Genomic DNA, 26,822 nt, shown 5'->3' on the forward strand with positions numbered 1-26,822 from the left:
TTTAACATCGGAAAAACAAAAACATACCATCTTATTTACACGATGAGAAATGTTGCATGGAAGTTTGGAGGACATGCATGCATGAGAATATCTGAATGTCTTGAATGAATTAATTAATCGCACGGCATCTAACGTGGGTCGTACATGTTTGCCAGCTTTTTGAAGCGTGGCCCCCAGTCATTGAGGTAGTCATAGTCCTGGTCTCCATCTGAGCCCATTGAAGCAATGGAGCTCAGGCTGCCTGCTACCGACCCATCGCCCTCAAAGTCGTAGATCAGAGCGGTGTCGTACGGTGGGACGTTCGGGTCGTTGTCTGCAGCGTCCAGGCCCTGTTCAGAATGTGAAGAGTAACAGAGTTTGCGGAGTTTCGAAACTTTCTGATTGTAACACAAAAGGAGATGGTTTGCAGAATGTCCTGGCTGCTCTTTTCCACAAAAGCATGTAGTGATCAGGCAGTGATGAAGCATCAAAAAGGACCCAAAGTAGTCCACACAATGAACTTGTTTGCTTAATAAGTCTCCTGAAGTCATATGATAGACCACAAGCATGAAAGTTTGGGAGAATAATGGCTTAAATTTCGGTCGGTTCCTCACAAAATGCTATCACATGACTTCTGAAGACTTGGAATAAAGCACACCGGTGATATGGGACACTTTTGAAGCACAGTGGTAAAGAGCAGCGTGAATGACATGAGGGTAAATAACTGATGACTTTATTTTGGGGTGAATGATTTATTTAAATGTCAAAGAGCCCTGACTTACAACATTGATGAAATCTTCGATGTCAGTTGGGTTTCCGGGGGGTTTGCGTGGATATGTAGGAGAGGGCAGGTTATGAGGAGCATCTTTCCTGAGTGGTTGTTTTCCTCTGGGCAGACCACAGTCTTGTGGGAAAAATGAGGCTGGTGTTGGGAGAATGTCACTTGGATTCCTCAGGAAATCTATATTAAATGCATCCTGTGGGATAGAAACAATTTGAGGTATTTCAGGAATATTTGAAAATTAAATATTCTGCGTTCACTACACGTTCGGCTCAATCAACAGCGCCTGTGACATGTTGATTACTAAAAAAAATTATTCTGACTTCTTTAAAAAAAAAAAAAAGCACAAATCTGGGTTCCAGTGAGGCACTTACAATGGAAGTGAATGGGGGCCAATCTGTAAACATTAAAATACTCACTGTTTCAAAAGTATAGCCTCAAGACGTAAACAACATGATTTTAATGTGATAAAATCGCTTACTAATCTTTTCTGTGGAGTTATATCCAATTGTACAACTTGGTTACCATAACGACGTTACACTGTAAACCCTAAAACGACCGTAAAAACATTGATTTAAACAACTTTACAGCTCAAATAATGCACAAGTTTTAACAGAAGAATTAATGCCAGTGCTTTTATTAAATTATAAGCGTCACATTTCTGCCTTTTTAAATCCTCCAAAAATGGCCCCCATTCACTTCCATTGTAAGTGCCTCACTGTAACCTGCATTTTTGCTTTTTTTAAGAAAACGAGGGGCATGACTGAGCTTAACTTGTATTGAACCCGGAAATGTTTTTAATGTGTTAGCTGATATCATTTAAATATGTTAATGATGTTAAACGATGTTTATTCTCAGGGGCTTCATGTGTCATATATTCAGTGGCATTTACATTTTTTATAGTTCATTTTAGAGTTATTTAATTAGTTAGAGTTAGTTTTAAATGGTCTGAAATTGTGTAATAAAATGTGTTTCATTACAATTAGTTAGGTCATAATAAAAGTCATTTTTATTTTATTTTTGTTAGTTTTGGAGTCATGAAAATGTATTTTTGTTTGGTTTAATTAAAAAAAAAAAAAGTTTTTTAATTATGTTGGATTTTTTACTTTTATTTTTGGTTAACAAAAAACGTTTTTACCAAATAATAACACGATTATAGTACGGAGGAGCTCCTTAGAGGACAGGGGCGGGATTTATTTATTTTTTTATTTACCATGGTTTTACTACAGCAACCATATTGTAACCTTGATATTCATAGTAAAACCATAGTAATAATACAGACGAATGAAAACTATGGGAATAAAAACCATAATGTTGTGGTTATTATTGTTTTACTATAGTAATATTGTAGACTGTAACTATATGTGAAGCGGAGGGGGGCGGGGCCGGGTCAGAATATCGCGCGCCAAGTCCCCAATCGGCCTGATGAGGTGCGCGAGGGATAAAGGCGGCCGGTGACGATGGTTCGAGAGAGAGATATGAGTTTCAAACAGAGGGATGTCCGTTATGTGTGTGTGTGTTTGTGCTTTTGGTTTGAATTATAATTTATATTGACAAGCCGCCTCCTCGCCCATCCTTAACAGTGTTACACTATAGTTAAAAAAAAAAAAAAACTATTAATTTTTTTAATTTTTCTATAGTAATAGTGACCATGACTGTTGTACGGTAACCATGTTTTGTTTTTTTGGTGGAAACTATGGGTTTAAGACTGTATCAATTAATTTTATTTCTTTTTTCTTTATTTTGGCACTTGTACAATTCATGATTGTTTTTATAAATGTCTAAAAATGAATAGGCTGAAGCCAAAGCTGGTCATGCATACCCTTTTTACCTCTCTCGTTTTATATTCTCTTTTTTTATTTCCATTTACAGTCCTATTCACAACTCATTAGAAAAAACAAACAAATGAGAGCAAAAAGCCATGTAACATCAATGTAACTTCACCCAAACAAATCAATGATTTGAATCAAACTTACTAAAATGTAGTATTTGCTTTATCTGCTTAATTTCTATGTGACACATATACATTCATACAAACATGTGTACATACATATATACATAATACAAGGTTCCTATCAACCCATTCTTTCATACTTATTAAACGCCTCCATTTTAAACATTCTCTTAATTGTTGAAGATTTTGTATAATTTTATTTGTTGCTTAAATACCATTTTATTTATAGTAAAACCATAATAACCACAAAATAATTTTCATTACCATAGTTGCTGTTTTTTTTCTGTATTATTATTACTATGATTTTACTACAAATATCAAGGTTAAAATATGGTTACTGTATTAAAAACATAGTAAATGTATTGCAAGGTAACGCAAAACTATTTCTGAAAAATAAAATGTCCCGTCCTGTCCTCTAAGGGGCTCCTCCGTATTATAGCACTGGAGAGAGATCAAGGCAAATGACATCTTACACCTTAAAGCAGCGGAAAACAAACAAATATCCAACTTTAATTAACTTCGAATTTGTGGGGCAGGAGGCCGTAAAAACAGTCCGTCTTTCAGGCTTCAGTTAAATCCATGTGACACCCCCCTGGATAATTTAAACGGTGTGACGGGCAATAGGAACATGAAGAATAACAAGTGCACAGCTTGCTGCACTTGTTCTTAAATACCAGGTCAAATTACAGTAGATCAACATTTAAAATGTTTGTAATATCATGTGATGCTCTTACTTCGTCCTCCTCTCCGCCTCCCTGCTCGTCATAGTGAAAGACGTTGTCTCGTATGTCATCATCAGATGCTCCGACCAGCAGACCTCCATCTTTCTTAATGTTGTGTCTCGTGTAGCCCCTCACCGCCACCGCAAGCAGAAGCAGCACTGATAATGCACACAATGCAGCTTTATAATAGGGCATTTCAAGTATCTACAAGCAGTATATGAACGCAAACAGGACTAAAAGCCTTTATGTGACATGGTGATTGTATGGCTTGGACACTATGATACTGTGTATGGATATATGTGGCAGTATTTTGGTATTAAGGCTCAAAGACTACTATGGACAAAAAGAGTTGCGACATTGAAGATGCTCAACCATAAATGTCCTAAAATGTGGAAAACAGTAACGATAAAGAACACATGGTTTTATACTTTACTTACGCAACAGAAAAGCGATGCTTCCCATAATAATCATGAGAGCTATGAAACTGATGCCCATTTTGTTTGCAAATATGGCTGCGGTGAAGCTCTTGCAGTCTCCAAAACTGTCACAGTGGCACACGGTCACATTGACCAAAGCAACAGAGGAGAGGGAAGGAGAACCAGAGTCCGACACGACCACAGGGATGGAGAATTCCCCACTCTCCATGTCTTTCAGGGGCTGGAGAACTGCATGGGTCTCTGGCGATGGACATGCAGACAGGGAACGAGAGAAAAGGGGAGACTTGATTTAATTAGGGGTGTGTGTGTGTATATAAGTTACCCTTTTTTCTCATTTGCTCTGTCACCGTTTCAACTCTGCATCTACCAGCTCCATATGATGTTTGTTTTTGTTTGAACCCCTAGACGTTTCATTTGCTTGTCATGCTAATTAGACTTCATTTATAATAAATCTACTTTCTTAATTGCATTTTTGACTCCACGTTATGTTGCAGTCGGGAACGAGCTGGCCGTAAAAGAGAGTACACCCAAAACTGAAAATTCTCTCATCATTTACTCACCCTCATGCCATCCCAGATGTGTATGACTTTCTTCTGCAGAACACAAACACAGATTTTTAAAAGGATTTTTCAGCTCCATACAATGCAAGTGAATGGTGTTTCAGAACTTTGAAGCTCCAAAAAGCACATAAAGGCAGCATAAAAGTAATCTTTCCGACTCCAGTGGTTAAATCCATGTCTTCGAAAGTGATATGATAGGTGTTAACTCCTTATTTGACTAGAAATCTCCACTTTAACTTCCACATTGTTCTTCTTTTGTTTTTAGCGATTCGCATTCTTCGTGCATATCGCCACCTACAGGGCAGGCAGGAGAATTTATAGTAAAAAAGAACGTAAATATTGATGTTTCTCACCCACTCCTATCATATCACTTTTGAAGACATGGATTTGACAACTGGATTACTTTTATGCTTTTATGTGCTTTTAAGAGCTCCAAAGTTCTGGTCGCCATTCACTTGCATTGAATGGACCAAAAGAGCTGAGACTTTCTACTAAAAATCTTTGTTTGTGTTCAGCACAAGTCAGAAAGTCATACACATCTGGGATGGCATGAGGGTGAGTAAATAGTGAGAGAATTTTCATTTTTGTGTGAACTATCCCTTTAAATGTACAACAGAAATGCAATTTCTGTGCAATGGGGGCAGTGGTGGCTCAGTGGTTGAGGCTCAGGGTTGCTGACCAGAAGGTCAGGGGTTCAAGACCCAGCACCACCAAGATGCCACTGTTGGGCCCTTGAGCAAGGCACTTAACTCCAGGTTGCTCCAGGGAGATTGTCCCTGTAATAAGTGCACTGTAAGTCGCTTTGGATAAAAGCGTCTGCCAAATGCATAAATGTAAATGTACTAAATTTGGCAACCTTCCTGAAAAGAGAATATGTTGGACTGCTGGTGCGTCCACCAGGCTTCTTAACTAGCTTAACCAGTAATAGACAGACTTCCTTTGTTAACCAGCTTCAACAGAAAGACCATTCTTGACAAGCAGCTTCACCTGATAATCTGGACTAATACTAAACCACCAGCCAAACGATACTAAACCAGCACAAACCAGCATGACCATTTAGTGTCCGCACCAGCCTTCCTAACCTAATCAAGACTTCCTAGTTTTGTTAGTGAATGGCAAGTCTATGCTTATAATACATTATAATATTATTATATACTTTTGTGATTTGATGTTTTACCATTCAGAGTTATGATAGTCCAGTTGTTAGCCATGTTTTGATCAGCAATGTTAAAGGTGAAGGGGTCAGCTTGAGGAGACATGTCCTCATCCACAGCACTTAGCAGCAGACCCAGTTTATCTCTGTCCCGGTCACTGCACACTGTTCCACTCAAGGGTATCAGCAATGGTGGGTAATCGTTGGTCTCCCATAGAGTGATCTCCAGTGTAGCTGTTGCAGAAATGCCATCAGCATCTAGAAAGAGAAGCGTCATATGAGCATTTTGATTTAAACAGACGGCAAATAAATGTGTGGTATATCCATAGCATATTCTGCTATGTTATCCCTTCAGTTCTCAGGTCTGAGGTGCTCACCCTGGTCCATGACCTTTACAACGGCAGCGTAAACGTTGCTCCTGACATGGGGAGACCGGATATTGAAGGTGCTTTTGGCTGAGATCTGTCCAGTTGCGACGTTAATAGCAAGCCAACTCTCAGGATCCTGAATTATTTCAAACCTGAGCCAAAATGCACAATCCTAAATGGGTCTTGTATGAACTTTGTAATTTTATATCAAATTACATTTGGACACATAAGGTTTGAAACAAACAGTGTTATAGGTTTTACATGGCCTGGGGTTAAGGGTTGGTTAGGGTTAGTTGGCTATTGTTAGCTTATTGTTAGCTTATTGTAACTTATTCAGAACTGGTTGAATAAAATATATATATTGGAATTTGGAACCATTAACATTCAGTTCCATTCACGCTTTTCAAACGTGCATTCCACTGTAAAATGTTACAATTACCGAATGAATGATTCTTATGAGCCGGTTCTTTTTAGAGAATCCAAAACATACAGTGCGACCATGTATTCCGATTCCAAAACAAATGACTCTTGTGAGCCATTTATTTTAACTAAATAAAAAACATTCAGTGCGACCAGTGTATTCCGATTCACGAATGCATGACTCTTTCCCCGCCAAACACGGAATTTTCCGGGTATCCGTGTTTTAGGTGGTATACGGTAAGGAAGACCCGCACGCATGTTTTGAAAGAGTACGCAACTCTTTGATCAAAGAAACAGACTGCGATCGTCTCAAACGTGAAGTGGAACACCATACTAATACTAAAGCACTTGTTTGATAAACATGCCTTTTTCTCAGCTTTTTGTCCGAAATGTTGTTTTTGACAAAACCTACCTCTGTTCAAGTGGCAATAAAAAAAGAACAAATGAAGATAAAATAAAATCGTTTTTTTTGCCTAAAAGCAGAGGCTCAGATCTTTATTTTGATATATAGCATCTTCATATATTCATGGAAGAAAATATTCTGCGGGCCATTAAAATTTAGCGAAAATCGTCAAAAACCCTGGCGGTGGCTGGCAACTTTTTTTAAAAACGCTGGCGGGGAAAGAGTTAAGAGCCAGCTCTTTTTATTGAATCAAAACTACACTGTGCAACCTGTGTAGTTTAATTCACAAATGAATGACTCTTATGAGCTGGTTCAATTTAGTAAATCATAAAAATACAGTGTGACCAGTGTAAACTGATTCACAAAAGAATGACTCAGTTCATTCTCATCAATCAAAAACCTACAGCAAGACCAGTGTAGTCAGATTCACAGACGAATGACTATTATGAATCAGTTCATTTTCATCAAGCAAAAACCTACAGCATGACCGGTGTAGTCCGATTCACAAACGAATGACTCTTATGAATCAGTTCATTTTCATCAAGCAAAAACCTACAGCATGACCAGTGTAGTCCGATTCACAAATGAATGACTCTTATGAATCAGTTCATTCTCATCAATCAAAAACCTACAGCATGACCAGTGTAGTCCGATTCACAAACGAATGAATCTTATGAATCAGTTCATTCTCATCAATCAAAAACATACAGCATGACCAGTGTAGTCCGATTCACAGACAAATGACTCGTATGAATCAGTTCATTCTCATCAATCAAAAACCTACAGCATGGCCAGTGTAGACCGATTCACAAACGAATGACCCTTATGAATCAGTTCATTCTCATCAAGCAAAAACCTACAGCATGACCAGTGTAGTCCGATTCACAAATGAATGACTCTTATGAATCAGTTCATTCTCATCAATCAAAAACCTACAGCATGACCAGTGTAGTCCGATTCACAAACGAATGAATCTTATGAATCAGTTCATTCTCATCAATCAAAAACATACAGCATGACCAGTGTAGTCCGATTCACAGACAAATGACTCGTATGAATCAGTTCATTCTCATCAATCAAAAACCTACAGCATGGCCAGTGTAGACCGATTCACAAACGAATGACTCTTATGAATCAGTTCATTCTCATCAATCAAAAACCTACAGCATGGCCAGTGTAGACCGATTCACAAACGAATGACTCTTATGAATCAGTTCATTCTCATCAATCAAAAACATACAGCATGGCCAGTGTAGTTCGATTCACAAACGAATGACTCTTATGAATCAGTTCATTCTCATCAATCAAAAACATACAGCATGGCCAGTGTAGTTCGATTCACAAACGAATGACTCTTATGAATCAGTTCATTCTCATCAATCAAAAACATACAGCATGGCCAGTGTAGTTCGATTCACAAACGAATGACTCTTATGAATCAGTTCATTCTCATCAATCAAAAACATACAGCATGGCCAGTGTAGTTCGATTCACAGACGAATGACTCTTATGAATCAGTTCATTCTCATCAATCAAAAACCTACAGCATGGCCAGTGTAGTCCGATTCACAAACGAATGACTCTTATGAATCAGTTCATTCTCATCAATCAAAAACCTACAGCATGACCAGTGTAGTTCCGATTCACAGACGAATGACTCTTATGAATCAGTTCATTCTCATCAATCAAAAACCTACAGCATGGCCAGTGTAGTCCGATTCACAGACGAATGACTCTTATGAGACTTTTCTTTTTAGTAAATCGAAAACAAACAGCGCAACCAGTGTAGTCTGATTCCCAAACGAATCACTCTTATGAGCTGGTAAACTGATCTAGGAACATGTCATGCAATATAAGAGAGTGTGAATGATGATGGTAAATAGTTTCAGATACATGTAAGTCAGTCTCACTTTAACTTGGCATTATCTGGGTCATGGGCGATATCTGAGACCAGCACTGTACCCGGGACAATGGACTCGGCAACTGTCACTTTAATGGGGTTTTTATAGAAGATTGGGGCCTCGTTTTCATTCAGCACTCTGATTGTGACTGTAGCACTGTGTACTCGTTCATATGGAGCTTTTAGGCTGATTTCATTCTCTGCTGTCACAGTGAGCCGGTACTCTGCCCGAGACTCATAGTCCAGCGGCTGCAAGAAAGCACAAAAATTATATTGGAAATATAGAGTGAAATAGCAAAACAACCCAGGGACCTAAAGGTAGGAATAGACTTGTACAGACTATCTAGAAGGTCTAAACCAAATTTGCTTTGTGGATGTGTCTGTATTCTCACCTTAACCACAGAAATGATGCCTTGGTTGGAGACTGGATCTGTGCGGATGGCAAAGTGTCCTGAGGGATCTCCGTTTATGATGCTGTATTTAATTCTCCAGTTTTCTCCACCTCTCTGGTCCTTATCCGTCGCATTGACCCGGCCCACCTCCGCAGTCTGCTTGTTCTCCATTACATGCATGTTATACTGCAGTCACAAAATGAGAGCAAGAGTTCAGAGAACTGTGATCAAGTAACCATCAAATTACGTATGTTTTAAATAGGTTTCTGCTGCTACATACCACAATAGGATGGAATTTGGGAGCATGGTTGTTAATGTCAGTGATAGAAATGATGGCGTGACCCCAGGAGGTAAGACCCATGCCAGACATGTCAGCCACCTGCAGGGTTAGCCTGAAAGATTGCACCACCTGAAAATACATCACAGAGCAACGAGTCTGTGAGGTCGCATCAGGGTATACATGATTGTACTGTGATAAAATCAGGGATTTACCAGCATTATGGTATTGACAAGATTACAGGGTGTCCCGGCATCACGTTGCCATGACAACGATGATGTCATACTGCATAAAACTTTACACAGATAAGGTTAGTAAGTGATTTTATCACACTAAAATCATATTAACATGTATAATAGTTACGTCTTGTAGCTATACTTTTGCAATAATGTCTATTTTAACATAAATTATTCACTTGCATGGTTACTCACATCAATCCGGGTGGCATGGCACGGCAAACAATTGCACATACCGCCATGCCATGCAAGGCATCATGTTGCCTTGATTTTTTTAAGTTTGCTCAACAATTCCTTTTTTCACAGTGTGGACCCTATTTATGTAACTTTTGTTTTGGAAAAATAACCCACATCTCTGTCCAGTCCCACATCGCGTATGTAGATGACTCCAGTCTTGTTGTTGATTCCAAACATGGTTTTGTTGATGCTGTGAGGCGGGACACTCTCTTGTCCAATGATGGAGTAGCTCAGAGCTGCGTTATCTGTCATTGGATCATCAGCATCCACTGCCGTCACCTGCATCACTGATGTACCTGAAAGAACCAGACAACAAAGTTGTAATCCTTCTTTTTGCGCATGTAAAGTCTTGATTGTTATCAGAAATGTTGTCTGATCCATGAAACACGAAATTAGATATTTAGCAAATATATTTCCATACAATTGAAGCGGCTGAAAAGGACCATAACAGAAGTCCATACAGCTTGTGCACAATATTCCAAGCCATCTGAAGCAACCCAGAAGCTTTGTGAGAGGATCAGACTGAAATGTATGTTGTCATCAACTGAAATTCTTGCTCTCTGCTCTAATTGTCCCGGTGCGTTCATGCAACAATCACAGTATATGACAACCCTTACAAAAAAAATCTAAAATAGCCGCAAACTTGCTGCTCGTTATTGTCACATGCAAATAAGCTTGTGATTTGGTGCAAATGTTTGCCAGAAGTTTGCAGATCTTCACCAGCAGTGGTGGTGAACCTCGCGAAAATCTTTGGCAACAATGGACAATTTCCTGCAAGTGTGCCGCAAAGCTAATTTGCATGTGAAAATTGTATGCCGCAAATTTGCGACATTTATCAATCATTAATTATAATGAAAATAAAAAACTTTTTGGGCTCTTAACTCAAATATCTTCAGTTCCTTGAACTTATTTTTCTTAAAAATACATAGACATTAAGATTTTAGATTTTAAGTGTTAATAACTCAAATTAATACATACAAAATTGAGGCTATGGGGAATACCCACAATGCCTTGTGCTTGATTCATTTAATTATGTTTCCATGGGAACTTATGGTGGCTTTTAAATAGTTGTTATTAAGCATTCATAGATGTTTTATCTCTTTTGTAGTATTATATATGTTGTTTTGTTGCACTAGTTGTTTCATGTGGTGTCACCATTAGGATGATCTGTGCCACTTTTGGTCAAGTTGGACCCTGTTAACACTATTTCAGTTCAGAACAGCTATATATGCATTTCCACATGGAGGTATGTATGGAGAATTAAGTTTATTTAATAATTGACCCTGTGGAGTGGTGGTGGTGGAGTAGTGGGCTAAAGCACATAACTGGTAATCAGAAGGTCGCTGGTTCAAACCCCACAGCCACCACCATTGTGTCCTTGAGCAAGACACTTAACTCCAGGTTGTTCCGGGGGGGATTGTCCCTGTAATAAGTGCACTGTAAGTCGCTTTGGATAAAAGCGTCTGCCAAATGTATAAATGTAAATGTAAAACAGTTATAATCTTCATTATTTAAGCTGTGCTATTGTATGATCTTCATTTGAGTCCATTCAATTAAAATTATTAAGTTGAAACGATAACATTTAAATAGCAATTGTGAGTTAAGTCTACTTTCATCTAGTTACCTTAAATTAAATATTTCATTCTGTATGAATACCAAATTAAGAGAACTTAATGACACACATTTTGGAGACGGCAATACTAAAAAAAAATACTTCAATTGAGAGAATGAGTTCACACAATTAATTGAGTAGAATTAACTTATATGGGGTTTCAGTGTACATCTACAGGAGATGGTAGAAGATCACAGAATTAAAATTGTATCATCTATTTAAGGAGGAGAATGGATGTGCTTTCATATCTTACCTGGAATAGAGAACTCTGGGATAGTTCCGATGAACTCTTTCTGTGTAAATTCCGGCCTGTGGTCGTTCTGATCCAGAACATAGATCTCAATGGTGGTTGGACTCTCCAGTCTTTCTCCACTCGAGGAGAGCGCAAAGGCTTTGAGCTGACAACATTATACACTCTTGTTATTTGGAGAACACAAATGATTCATTAAGCTTCAACTACTAGTCTTCCATGTTTCATGTTGGGCAAAAAGAGAATGCATTTTTTGAGGCCTTACAATAAAAATATTTTTTTTTTAACTTTTTTTTTTAATTAAAAAGTCATTATTTACTCACCCTCATAATGTTCCAAACCTGCATGCTATTTTGTGATTTTTGCTTTTTCTGCAGAACAGGAAAGGAGAATTCTTCACAATGCTCTTTTCCATAAAATGACAGTTTATAGTGACCACATAAGATAAAAGCTGTCAAGCTATTTTATGGCTACAGAAGACTTGAAGGTAACACTTTACAATAAGGTTCCACTTGTTCACATTAGTTAACAATGAACAATACAGGGGGGCTTGGGTAGCTCAGTGAGTATTGACGCTGACTACCACCCCTGGAGTTGCGAGTTCAAATCCAGGATGCTGAGTGACTCCAATCAGGTATCCTAAGCAACCAAATTGGCCCGGTTGCTAGGGAGGGTAAAGCCACATGGGGTAACCTCATCGAGGTCACTATAATGTGGTTCTCTCTCTCAATGGGGCGCGTGGTGAGTTGTGCGTTGATGCCGCGGAGAATAGCGCGAAGCCTCCGAACGCGCTATGTCTCCACGGTAACGCGCTCAACAAGCCACAAGATAAGATGCGCGGATTGACGGTCTCAGATGCGGAGGCAACTGAGATTCGTTCTCCGCCACCCGGATTGAGGCGGGCCACCACGAGGACTTGGAGCGCATTGGGAATTGAGCATTCCAAATTAGGGAGAAAAAGTGGAAAAACATAACAAAACAAAAACAAAACAATGAACAATACTTATTAAGCATTTATTAATCTTAGTTAATGTTACTTTCAACATATACTAATACATATTTAATATCAAAGATTGTATTAGTTAACTTTAGTTAATGCACTATGAACTAACAGTGAACCTTATTGTAAAGTGTTACCGACTTGAAATATAGCACACAAGTCATATGGACTACTTATATGGTGCTTTTATGTCCTTTTTGAAGCTTGACAGCCCCTGGCCATTCTGAAATGTGTAAAGAGTCTTCAAAAATCCTCATTTGGTGTTCCATAGGAAAAGAAGGGGTCTGGAGTAAATAATGACAGATTTGTTATTTGTGGGTGAATTATTACATTCAATTACTGGTCTCTAAAGAGCTACGGAGCATTTTGGATTTGTGTCATAATTGAATACATATGATGAAAACATATGCACAGCATTTCAACAAACACCTTGAAACTCTTGTGCTGTTCCCTGTCGAGCGGCGTTTTGCTCTTGATCCATCCTGTTTTATCATCAATTTCAAAGAGGCCTTTGGGGTTCTGGTCAACCCCGGGTCCCTCCAGCTTGTAGATCACCTCCCCGGTGAAAACCTTGTCTGATTTAATCTGCAAGAGAAGACATGGAAGTGTTAAAGCTGTATGGTAAACAGCATATGCACACGGAGTGTGAGGATAGTGTTTCATGCTTACGCAAGTGTGCGTGCAAACACATTACACGCGGTGCTTTTCAAGTCCTCCTGTTGTTTTGTAATATATATCCTTGGTATATATATATATTAGGGCTGTCGATTTAACAGGTTGATTTAGTGTCATTAATTATTTTATAAATAAACGTGTTAAAAAATGTACCCAATTAATTATGCCCCTTGACATGTATGTAAATTCGGTAGTAAAAGTACGGATTTTCATATCATATGAGCAATTCATATGGACCAAGGAGTGGTGGTGGTGTAGTGGGCTAAAGCACATAACTGGTAATCAGAAGGTTGCTGGTTCGATCCCCACAGCCACCACCATTGTGTCCTTGAGCAAGTCACTTAACTCCAGGTTGCTCCGGGGGGATTGTCCCTGTAATAAGTGCACTGTAAGTTGCTTTGGATAAAAGCGTCTGCCAAATGCATAAATGTAAATGTAAATTCAAGCTTGTAGTACATCTTTTTCCACATTTCAACATGTGGCAGCGCACCTCAACATACCTCACAAGCAACGCAGCCACATAATGAGAACCACTCACTTAGGAGGAAACACGACAGCATACAGAAATCTTGAGAAGGTTTCCTCTACATTTATCTTGACACAGCATCCTAAAAATAAGCCATTTATGACGTTGAATACCATTGAGACTCTCCGAACACGTCCATCTGTGGCACGCATATGTACATAGAGCGACGTTTAAAAAGAGCAGGTAATGAGAACTGGATACATCGACAAACTTAATGAAAAACAGATGGCCGTCAACTGGCTTGTTCAATTACATGAGAATAAAACAAACTATATATCGAGTTCATTAGCCATTGTTTGTATTGTCTAATCAATACTTTATTCATCTGCCTGTCACAGTTTGTCACCTTTCTGTTCATACGGACTCTTATATTTACATGATTATTGTCCTGTGTTGTTAGTTGGCCCCATACTACATTTCCCATGTTGCACTGCCCTCATCTCAGCCATCTGTTCCCCATCTTCCTCACCTGTTCCCTGTTCCCTCATCAATCATCTGTTTGCATATATATATATATATATACCCTCTAGTCTCACTCACTTATTGTCAGTTTCCTTGTATATTCCTGTGATCATTGTTTGCATTCTTCTTTTTCATCATCTCCATTAAAAAGCCTGCGTGTAGATCCATCATCCCTCATCTCTGCTTGGCGTTACACTGACACAATAATGTTTTTTTTATCTGAATTACAACCCCGTTATATATAGATCTTATATGCCCAACATGTTATATTCATAAATATTTGAATAATGCATTTTTTATCTGAATTATCTTTAGTTGTGGGCCTTTCTCAGAAAATAATAATGCATGAGATTAAATGTGTTTTATTTAATTAATTGGCATGCTATGTAATTCATTCTAATTACATTTTGAATTGATTGACAGCCCTAACACACACACACACAAAGACAAAGACAAAGATCCCCCATTTAGCCTTAACAGACTGTAGGGGCAAATGCTGTTAGCGAGCACCTCCATCCAACACACACACACACACACACACACACACACACACACACACACACACACACACACACAATTTTACAAAAACATTGTTTCAGTTGGAAATGCATCAGAAGGGTCTGAATACTTTTTCAAGGCAATATATGCCTACAGTTTCTTTTTCAGATCTAGTGAACTCATATTAGGCAGTTTATTCTTTTACCTGGACCAGATCTTCAGGGATCTGTTTGCTATTTTCTAGGACTCTGATTGGTGGAATGACCCAGTCTCTCTTCACTCTGACCTGCACACCTGAACTCCCGTGTCTCCATGGATGCAGCACAGTTGGGTTTAGATCGCTCTGCTTTAGCTTGCTGCTGCTCACCTACAGCAAAACACAGGGACCAGTCAAACCAAATAAACAGAAACCATTACACTTCATATGGTCTTCTGTAACATGCAAACAATCTACAGCAGTCTCTGTTTTCTATTAAAAATGCTTTTTATTTCATTTTTGTATTCATTTAGAGGCATGACATTTTGATGTTTTACTTTTGTTTTGGTTGATTTGCTTGTCAATTAGAGCATGTAGAGTGTAAGTATGGGCTAATGTGCGATATTTAGGTTGAAAGCCAATTTGGCATTTGCTCAGGACATTGTCTGTGAGAAAGTGATGGAGTCTGTTGTTTAGGATGTTGCAGAATAGTTTCCCTAGGTTGCTGTTTACACATATTCCGTGGTCGTTATTAGGATCAAATTTGTCTCCACTTTTATGAATAGGGGTTATGAAGCACACATGTTAGGAAATACACCTGCACTAAGGATGATATCTCTCTTTCTCTCTGTTTTTCTCTTACACAAATAGAAACAAACTCATACAAACATGTATTGAGGTCTTGTAAATGTTCAGTGTAAATGGACAACTCTAAATAACCCTGCACACTCACAAGTGCAGCTGTTCAGCATGGAATTGAGTTAAGTTTTCCTCTCCTATGCCCAGTTGCTCTGAAACACGCTCTCCTTTATGTTCTAAACTGCAGGTCAAAGGTCAAACTCTAAATGTGCTTCAGCGACAGAATTCCACACAGAGTGACAGAACTCACACATCCAGCGACACAATGGGTGTCAGCTTCTCACGCTTGGAATAATCTCCTCTGGAGAGCCACCATAGAGAAAGACTGAATTATTTAACTCCATAAACTCCAGTAAATACTTACATTTTCCCCTGTTTACATGTGAATAGAGGTAACAGTGTGTAAATACTTTTGAGTAATAAAATACTGTCCCACTGGTGTCTAAAAGTAACTTTTTTTCACACCTGTCACTGGTGAGTACATTTACCAGCCATAAATACCTCCTAAGGGAACATTTTTAAAGATATTGTTTCATTCTTTAAACATAAATTTAATTTAAATATACAGGCTACTTTTTCCCCTATGGTCAAACAAACTATTTAGCTGTTTATCTTTCTTTTACAAATCATTGCATGGTCATTGTGTTACTCATAGCAGTAAAAAAAGGTTATGATATATCTAGTTTGGGTGGCTTAAAGGCAAAGAATGTGTTGCTGTTTTATATAGCGATTAAATAGACTTAGTCGAGGGCCAAACTATCGTTCTTACATTGCGATTTAAACCACACATTATGTTGCACTTCCTAAGCAAAGCCAACTGGCCATTAACACATTTCGGGGTTTGGCGAGAGTTAATATTGGACCCCGTGTTTCACACTTGGGGAAATGCAGACTGAGACATCTCGTTTGGAGAATGCAGTATGAATTCATTGCCATGCAACTATGTCTGTCATAGTTGTTTGATTTGCTCATGGGCGTGACGCTGGAGCTGTTTTCTTTGAGCAGCCGATGCAGAATGCAGGACATCACAGGCATGCGCAGGCCCTGTTAAGAGCGCACTAATCTTAGAGCAGCCCGCATTCTCTGTACTGCTAGTGTAGTACTACATTACACGCAGTCTGAAGTGTACACTCGTGCATTCCACAACATACACGTAGTCCCCAAAAAACAACACTGACTTTAGTGAGCTGAATTTGACTAAGTGAACCAAAATTGTGATCTACAGTAGCAGAATGGTTTCGATGAAAATAGCAAGATAGATTAACGTAAAAGTTTCCATGGAATAAAAAGTTCTTAAAAACACAAAAATGGGTTCAGACTAATTATAAACCAAATTATCAGCCACACCAATTAATTGGCATTAACTGATAACTGTGTCTGCTTGGTTGAACAGCCTTGTCAATGGATAATACACAATTTCAGATATTTTTTAAGAGTCTTGTGAAAAATGGTGCAAATTCAATCATTTTTATACATCTTATTTGCTATCAATCATTTGGTAAATGGTCTGCACTTATATAGCGCCTTTTTAACCTTATCGGTATTCAAAGCGCTTTACACTGTTGACTCATTCACCCATTCACAAACACATACACCAATGGCGGCAGAGCTGCTATGTAAGGCGCTAGTCTGCCATTAGGAGCAACTTGGGGTTCAGTGTCTTGCCCAAGGACACTTCGGCATGTGGAGTCGTGTGGGCCGGAATTAGTGGCCGACCTGCTCTACCAACTGAGCCACAGCAGCCCCATTTGGGTATCGAGAGTCAACTTTCCTGCTTCTTGGATCATCGTGTGATTTCTATAAGTAAGCTAATAAAACCGTGTCAACTCAAATCAACGTTTTATGTCCATTTATTTATTGGTTAAGTAGTCTTGTAATAAGATGCACAATGAACAGATGCACAAAACAAACACGAACAGATCTCAAACCGGAGCTGTATTTGAGTTGTTCGGGATGTTATTGCTTCTCACTTGATTACATAATGTGAACAAACATCAATCTTTTATGGCCATTTATTTATTTATTTGGTTAGTAGCTGTATAATAAGCGGGATAATGTACCATGAGCCGGTTGATAGCGCAAAATAAACCTCGACAGGGTGATCAGGACCCCAACTTGAAGCATTATCCCTTGCATATAGTTCACTTTGCTCTGTAGATACAATGAAGTCAGCCATTGAAAAACAGTCAAGCATTGTTCAGATTGTGAAAACTTATAATACTCCAATGTTGGGAACAGAACATCTGACGATTATCATGGAATTGATTGGATGTTTGGGGTACATTGTACAAGGCAGCTGGGTGGCTCTTGGCGCCTCTCACTGGAGGTCTCCTAATATTTTAATTTTTTTTAACAGAGCAAAACAGTTTCGTTTTTATATCACGAAGACTTGCATACTTGAGTGAAGTTTAAGATGACATTTATTTGTTGAATATAAAACAGAAATGTCATGTCTCTCTTTGGCTTAAGCCCCATCTGGCGGTCCGAATCCTGCCGGAGATAGGAGGCAGGGACGAGGAGCCTATCCCCGTGCAGGATGGGACTCAACAGGTGGTGGTGGGGTGGTGGAGGTTGCTGTGTTAGCACACTGAAAGCAGACTTATAAAGCAATGGCTTACATGTGATTGGCTAGGAGCTACCCAGCTAATGTCTTCCCGCTAGAACTAAGCTGAGCTTACATTTCACTCATCATGTACCCATTCAGCTTTCTGTGGGGCTACTAACGACCTGCACTTTCTCAGCTCATTAAAGACATGCATGAACGTTCCTGTACATTCTCTCTTTTTAATTATTTAGTTGCCATTTAACATAAGCTTTTTAGACAAAGCGACATTCATTGCACCAATTTCAAGGACTGTCTAGCTGCACTGCAGTCACAAGGTGACTTCATCTTAGTAGTGAACATTACAGAACATTTGCAGGACAAGCCATGGCTAGGCGACTCTCTAGCTATCGCCTATTTTTTACCTGTACATTTACATTAGTTACATGATATGCTTAAAGTTCAGTTTAGAGTCACTACCCGTACAAAACATAATAATAAACACAGACTGTCCGAAATACAAAATTGTGTTTTTCTTCTAAACTTGTTTTCTTTGGTTTCGATTCATTTAATCTTCTAAAATGTTCCCTCAACTAGATTTAATTATGTAGGGTGAATGTTAACCTACTAAGTATGAACAACTTCAGTGCAAAAACTATTTTAGCTGCTTGCTAAAGTTTACTTAACATTACTGAACATTTTGTTACAACAAAACATCATTGCATTAAATCTATAAAGAAAATGTAAATGTAGGTTTAATGTGTTGGGACTATGGCTACGTCTACCATTTGAAAACGGCGTTTTCGTTTCAAAACGCTCTCCGTCCACACTAAAGTTTTCAAGCGTTTTCCAAAAGTTGCTCGTCCACACTGAAATCGTGTCACTGCCGCTGCTTGTACGGTCTGAAACGCAATTGTCTTTGTGTTCCGTCGCTGGACACCAATTCCGAGTAAACTTCCCTTCGCCTTTGAAGGAATGCAATGTGAAGGTTGTACAAAGTGACATTTATTTTTCAACATCGCTATCAAAGTGAGTATCAGTCACAACAGCGCCGCTACGACACAGGCCGCCATCACATAGGCTGCCATCTTGGTTGTTTTGGTTGGGTAGATCACGACTAAAAATGCGTCATCGTTTTCCAAAGCATCTGTTTGCACAGTCCACACTACAACGCAAAAACATCGTTCACAAATGTATCCACTTTGGAGTGCGTTTTCAAAAAGCGCCGTTTCCGCGGTCAAAAACGCCATCTCAGTGTGGACGGAAGGCCAAAACGGAGAGAAAAAGATGCGTTTTCAAACGAAAACGTATTAGTGTGGACTAGGCCTATATAAGTCCTTTTTGTTGACATAACTGAAAATGGGCAGGGGATTTGTAGTTCCCAGCATGCTTTGCAAGGGACATTTTCAAAGGCTGCATGCTAGCTAGGACACGTCTTTTGAAGGCTGTAATATACCGAGCGTCCTCGTTTACACAAGCCTCATTTAAACTAGACGGCCTTCGTAGACAAACGTAAACAGAACTTATCATGGTTGCTATGACAGCACGCCACCCTTTAACAAGCGCGAGCGCTTCGAGTGACAAGGGAACAAAGTCCCTCTGGAAGGGAATGTATGAGGTACATTTTAGGAGAGTTATAATGATGTAGAGAGCAAAGAAAATTGATTTTACAGGTGTACTTTTAGTCTATAATACTTTACATTTTTTTAGACAAATGAAGTTCAAGTGACGTTAAAGCAAAGAACTGTGGGTTGTGAGTGCCCACGAAGGAAACACCTCATGCGTCCTCCGAAGTCCAGTGAAAGTGTCTCATTTGTATCTATTTTAATATATCCTGAAGCATTTTAGGAGAAGCATCTGAGACAAAGTTGACCCTTAATGAGAGTTTGAGCTATGTGAGCTGTATGTGAAAACATTTGCCAAGAGGAAGCACTAATCTGACATAGTGCTGAAAATATACCCACCCGCCGGACCCGTTTACTGGTGCCCCCAAACATGGCAGGTGCCAATCACGCTGTTGTGCCAACTCCCAAACTAACATTCAGCGTTCCCCACCAAAACGAACAACTTTCTCATTAAAAATAATATGAAACAAATGTGTAATATTTCATTGCTTTCCAGAATGTCCAGAACATTCCAGCACCCAGCTGTTGCACCGGGTCTCACATTTAACCCAGTTTAGCCCTCTTTTACCAGAGTAAGACATTCCAAACGTCCCACACACATATGGCAGGGTCAGCTGGTGTAACGCATGGGCGCTGCTGCTGTGAGCCGCGACTAATAGAATGTGATATGCCACATTACTAAAGTGGAGAACAAACTGAGCGAGTGTGGAACACATTATAACTGTGTCCGATGGACAAGATAGAATGTGTTTCTCATGAGGTCTAAACAGTGGCCATTGCTACTTTCTTTCTTTCTTTCTTTCTTTCTTTCTTTCTTTCTTTCTTTCTCTGCCTATCTTTTCTTTCTTTCTTTGTATTTCTTTTTCTTTCTCTGTCGTTCTTTCATTTTTTCTTTCTTTCTCTGCCTTTCTTTTCTTTCTTTCTCTGTCTTTCGTTCTTTCTTTCTCTGTCTTTCGTTCTTTCTTTCTCTGTCTTTCGTTCTTTCTCTGTATTTCTTTCATTCTTTCTTTCTCTGCCTTTCTTCTATTTCTTTCTTTTCATTCTTTCTTTCTTTTTTCTCTCTCTTGCTCTTTCTTTCTCTGTCATTCTCTTTTCTTTCTTTCGTTCTTTCTCTGCCTTTCTTCTCTTTCTTTCTTCTCTTTCTTTCTCTGTCATTTTCTGTCTTTCGTTCTTTCTCTGTCTTTCATTCTTTCTTTTTTCTCTCTCTTGCTCTCTTTCGTTCTTTCTCTGTCTTTCATTCTTTCTTTTTTCTCTCTCTTGCTCTCTTTCGTTCTTTCTCTGTCTTTCATTCTTTCTTTTTTCTCTCTCTTGCTCTCTTTCGTTCTTTCTCTGTCGTTCATTCTTTCTTTTTTCTCTCTCTTGCTCTCTTTTGTTCTTTCTCTGTCTTTCTTTCATTCTTTGTCTTTCGTTCTTTCTCTGTATTTCTTTCATTCTTTCTTTCTCTGCCTTTCTTCTCTTTCTTTCGATCTTTCAATCTGTCTCTGCCTTTCTTTTCATTATTTCTTTTTTCTCTCACTTGCTCTCTTTCATTCTTTCTTTCTCTGTCATTCTCTGCCTTTCTTTCTCTCTTTCTCTGTCATTCTCTTCTTTTCTTCTCTTTCTTTCTCTGTCATTTTCTGCCTTTCTTTTCTGTCTTTCATTCTTTCTTTTTTCTCTCTCTTGCTCTCTTTCGTTCTTTCTCTGCCTTTCTTCTCTTTCTTTCTTTCTGTTATTCTTTCTCTGTATTTCTTTCTGTCTATGTCTTTTCTTCATCCTTTCTTTCACCATTCCTTCTCTACCCTTCCTTCTTCACTCTTTCTCAAACAGAATCTGTATTTGGTGGAAAACGTATGTACCACAATGAAATCAAGTACTGCACTTCTTTCACAAACATTACATCAGTTGTGGAAAGAAAACATGGCAGAGTTGCTTAGATTATCAAGTAGTCTGCAATAAATGTCAATATTAACTCAAGAACTTCTCAACAAATACAAACAAATACAAAGTCCAAATGATCTGAAATGTGCTATACACGTTAATTTTGTAGCTCTATATTCTTACTACAGTATGTCAGAAATGGTCTCCTTTTAGTCTATTTCTTCAGAAACATCTGAGACAAAGTTAATTCGATTCCATTAAGTCTCATCAGCGTTTGATTTGTTCCCCCTCTACAGTAGAAAGTCTCTATGAAAATGGCTCATGGTTTAGAAAAAGGTCAGTTTGAATAAACACAAGACCAAATTTCCTTCATACATGAAGTCTTTGTTACTTTAACATTTTGGTTTGGAGCATTTTTCGTTCTGAATTGATTCCAACGTCTATAATAAACAACAGAGTCCTTATAGTGGCCAACGGCAACCCTTCCTCTGTTTATCTACAACATGATGAAAAGTTTGCACATGGGTGCAACTACAGGACAAATCGTTACTTTATGAATCTGTATTCCATTGCAAATCTAAACAGTTGCGATCATTCATTGAGGCGAATATTTATGGCCATGTGGCTTTGTTTGCATGATTCGTTGTCCTCATGATTAAGCTAGTGACAGACTGGAGGGGGCCACTAAACTGTAACATCAAATGGGGGTACGAACCAGCTGCTTTCTTTTATTATTAATCATGATCAGTCATCATTTAATTGATCAGAAATGACGCATGTTTAGATCGGCATTTCCACTGAATGTTTAAAACCTCTAATGGCTGAAAGTTGAAAACAAAGCAAGTTTACAATCAATTACAAAACATGACCTGCAATGTACCACTTAAGATGATTTTAACAGATGTGCCCCAGGGCCACAAGCTGTTACCACTTCTTAAACACTGAATTTGTAGGTGACAAGAAAAAGTTACGATAATGAAATGACAGCATTGCTAGATGGAATATGTTGCAACACCAAAGCTGTTCATTGTGGGCCATGACACTTTAATTAGTTTCAAGGACAGACTTCCACATATTTGAGCTTACTGTGTCATTTTGCAACTATTCAATACAAGTTAAGGTCGATCGACAGCATTTGTGGCATAATGCTTTTCTTTAAATCCAAAGTAAAAATCGATGTTACAGTGAGGCACGGAATGGGACCAAGGCAGAAATGTGAAGTTTATTATTTTATAAAAGCACTTACATTAATTCTTCTGTTAAACTTGTGTATTATTTGAGCCGTAAAGTTGTTTAAATCATTGTTTTTACGGTTAGTTGTGAGTTTACAGCATTCTGTTACCATGGCAACAAAGTTGTACAATTTTGTAACACTAAAATAAACACGCATATTGATTACGTCAAGGCTGTACTTCTGAAACAGTGAGTATTTTAATGTTTATGAATTGGCCTCAGTGTAACCTTGATTTTGAAGAAAAAGAGGGCAAGTTGAAATACATTTTGTGGTAACCAATATTATGCCACAAATGCTGTAAACTAGGAGTGGTGGTGGTGTAGTGGTCTAAGCACCATAACTGGTAATCTGGTAATCAGAAGGTTGCTGGTTTGATCCCCACAGCCGCCACCATTGTGTCCTTGAGCAAGGCACTTAACTCCAGGTTTCTCCGGGGGGATTGTCCCTGTAATAAGTGCACTGTAAGTCGCTTTGGATAAAAGCGTCTGCCAAATGCATAAATGTAAATGTAATGTAAACTGAGCTTAACTTGTATTGAATATGGAAAACCCCTTCAAAGCTAAAATCCCAATTTAACATGATGAATATTTTGCAGAATGCAGAAAAGTGGTTATTGAGGGTAAATCAGCCAAAAATAAAAACTCTTGTCATCATTTCAATTTATCATTTTTTTTATGAAGAATACAAAAGGAGATGTAATGGAGAATGCTCAGTCACCATTCACTTTCATAGACCTTATTCACGCTAGCATATATAAAACTATATATATAACTTATGGTACTCAATTCTGATTGGACGGAGTTCAAAGCTGTAAAATGACTATAAATGCACACATTGTGCTAAAGAACATCCCTTACCCATAGTTAAAACATTACATTTTTACAGTATTTCACTTAAGTTAACCTAACATGGCTGAGGGCCCAAATCTGAAGCCTTATATCTTCCAGTATTCACCTGGTGAGTAAAGTATGTTCAGCTCACCTGACACACAACGGCCACCAGTACACCCAAGACCGCCACAGCCTTCATCATCTGATTTCCGATCCCTTCCGCACTCAATAAACCACTGCCAAACAGTAAATCTCTAGAGATGCAACACCGTCCAGAGACTGAAGCGAAGCGTCTCGGAGCTGCTAGGATCTGAGGTTCTTCGCTTTCTCAGTTTGGACTGTCTGCACAGGCTGGTTGAGTGACAGCACATGTGTGCAGGGCCGCCTGAAGAGTGTGTAACACCAGCCCCCCTCACGGCATTCTCATGGCATGGACACACCCCAGAGCTTCTAGGTTAGAAGTCTATGACCCATTCAACGAGGGGCAAAAACCTCAAAGTTAAAGTATCTGCAATTGAAAAACTTATTTATAGACAAACACATATTTATAGTCTGATAATCTGAATATTGGGGGCTGAAGGACAATGGATTACATACTTGTTCTCAGTGGACTTTGGAAAAGTTCACCTGTGCATGCCTTTCAAACGAATATTTCCTACAACCCATTGTGCAATGAAACAGGAAGAATTTGTGATCATTCACTTTTGATTTTTTCTGTTGTAGGGCAAAAGCTGCCATGCATAAACCTAAGAGTCTGTGCATGTCTGCGCTTATTAATACACTATCAGCATCATAGACAAGACTGAAATGAGTCTTCATTTCATGTGAATGTACATCATTTTAAACATAGTCTTCACAAATATAATTATACTATTACTTACTGTTTCAATGTTCAGCAAACAAAAGAAAAAAAATACTGAGTGCACCTTTAACATTAAAGGGACAGTTCACCCAAAAATACAAATTATCTCATCATTTACTCACCCTCATGCCATCCCAGATATGTGTGACTTACAGAACACATTTGAAGATTTTTAGAAGAATATCTCAGCTCTGTAGGTCCTTACAATGCAACTGAATGGTGATCAGACCTTTGTAGTTCCAAAAAGCACATAAATGCAGCATAAAAGTAACCCATAATACTTCAATGGTTTAAACAATATCTTCAGAAGTGAAACATTTAAGTCCCTTTTTTCTATAAATCTCCACTTTCACTTTCACATCTGAAAGACACATGCGGTGCCTGTTTAGTTTCACTTTTCACATCTGAAAGTAAAAATTAAAGTGGAGATTTAGAGTAAAAAGGACTTAAATATTGTTCTGTTTCTCACCAACATTTACATTTTGAATTGCTCATTAAATAAACCAAAACAGTGTTTTTAAATGAGTGGAAACTTGAAGCTTTATTTGCCACACAAGACATTGATTTATGCTGCACTCATAAGAATTAAGTAACCCAATTATTTTTTTTTAAGAGTCCATGGGCTACCATGTGCAAAAAAAAAATAAATAAATAAATAGATAAAAAAAAATGCTTTTCAATTCATTAAAGTTGAAGAAACACAATTTCATTAAGTGAAATTATCTCTCTCTCTCTCTCTCTCTCTCTCTATAATGTTTTTTTTATATATATATTTGATATATAGATAGACAGTATAGATGATATATCATGAAATAAAACTTTAACTTTCCCAAAATTACAAAAATAGCATGTCACTTACGCATAATATTTCAGGTCTTCTGAGGCCATACAACAGCTTACTGTGATGAACAGACTGAAGGTTTAGTCAATATTCACTGAATTGTTATTTAAAAAAAATGTTTTGGCTCGCGTTACTAGAAATCTAGAGTTCTTGTAAAACACCTGTGGCAAATTTGTCACTCATTATTTTCACAGGCAAATGAGCTTTGCACCGAACTCTTCGTTGTTGCTACAGGTTTGCTATTGAAGTTTTTTCTAGTAGTGGCAAATTGTCCAATGTTGCCAAAGGTTTGTTCTAGGCCTGCCACTACTGGTACAGAGCTGCAGACTGTTTTGTCTGCTGAAAACTGACTGTTATTAACAGCCACTTCAACCATTTCTGCAGTGGAACAATTTCTTTAAGGAATGTGTTTTGTGTGTGCGCTTGAAAGAAGCAACTTTTGGCTATAGCTTATATGAACTAAGAGCAGGAAAAGGAAGTATGGTTAAAGAATGCTTACATTGAGTAGCTTATAAAGCAAGTGAACAAATATAAAGTGTGTCTGTGTTCAGGGGTGAATGTCCAGCAGCTGTCTCTGTCACACTGAGCAGCAGCTGGCAGAAGTCAGTCTGTTCCTTAATCCACGCAAAACAACCCTTCACTTTAGCACAAATTGAGAGAGAGACACCGAGAGACAGAGAGGGAGAGAGAGAGACATCTCAGCTGCCCGGTGCTGACTCAACTGTCCCCCAAGACTGGTTCCCACACCTTTCTGTCTCTAAAGATTGGTTCCACACATTTTTGGGCCAAGGCGGTTTTTGTAATGTTTTTTGAGGCGTTAGAAAAGAATATTTTCCATTTATGTACAGTCCACAATAACCTATAAACTTGCTATGCTAATTATATTTAGAAATGCGTCCAAGACTAAAGGTCCTAATGTTTGAGAGCCAAAGTTTTACGAGACACCGACCTTCAGAGCCCCGCTTTAAAATAGTTTATTATCTTTGCATATTTTCACTATTTACATGATGAGAACAGCCATTACAGCACGTGTCATGTTTAACAAAGCTGTGTAGTTGAATAGCTCTAATGGAGCTGATAAAAACTGAAATTGAAGAGACAAATGTAGACAACTCGAGCCAAAAAAATGAAACAGAGCAGATTGGATCTGAAAGTATGAAATAAAATTGGAAAAAGTGGATGGTGATCAGACTTTTGAAGCTCCAAAAATCACAGACAGTCAGCATAAACGTCATCCATATGACTGGTTAAATGGTATTGATAAAAATATATATATTTTTTTAAAAGTTGTTTCTAGAGTAGCAACAGTAATCTTTACAACAGCAAAGTCACTATATAAACTCAATATCTCACT

The 26,822-nt window shown here is 38.4% G+C and overlaps 1 protein-coding gene across 1 annotated transcript; it reads right to left on the reverse strand.

The window, feature by feature from the left end:
- On the reverse strand, positions 1-24,414 carry LOC127642146 (cadherin-15-like). Its single transcript, XM_052124865.1, has 14 exons — positions 23,917-24,414; positions 15,048-15,209; positions 13,111-13,266; positions 11,685-11,829; positions 9,934-10,115; positions 9,350-9,478; positions 9,070-9,255; positions 8,688-8,926; positions 5,964-6,106; positions 5,611-5,844; positions 3,874-4,113; positions 3,449-3,594; positions 762-956; positions 1-329 (listed from the first exon to the last, which is right to left on the reverse strand). The coding sequence occupies exons 1-14, from the start codon at positions 23,965-23,967 to the stop codon at positions 129-131; spliced, it is 2,409 nt and encodes an 802-aa protein (XP_051980825.1). The 5' UTR covers positions 23,968-24,414; the 3' UTR covers positions 1-128.
- Positions 24,415-26,822: the final 2,408 nt, after the last annotated feature.

The sequence above is a fragment of the Xyrauchen texanus genome, chromosome 1 (assembly GCF_025860055.1).
Source record: "Xyrauchen texanus isolate HMW12.3.18 chromosome 1, RBS_HiC_50CHRs, whole genome shotgun sequence".
Classification (NCBI taxonomy): domain Eukaryota; kingdom Metazoa; phylum Chordata; class Actinopteri; order Cypriniformes; family Catostomidae; genus Xyrauchen; species Xyrauchen texanus.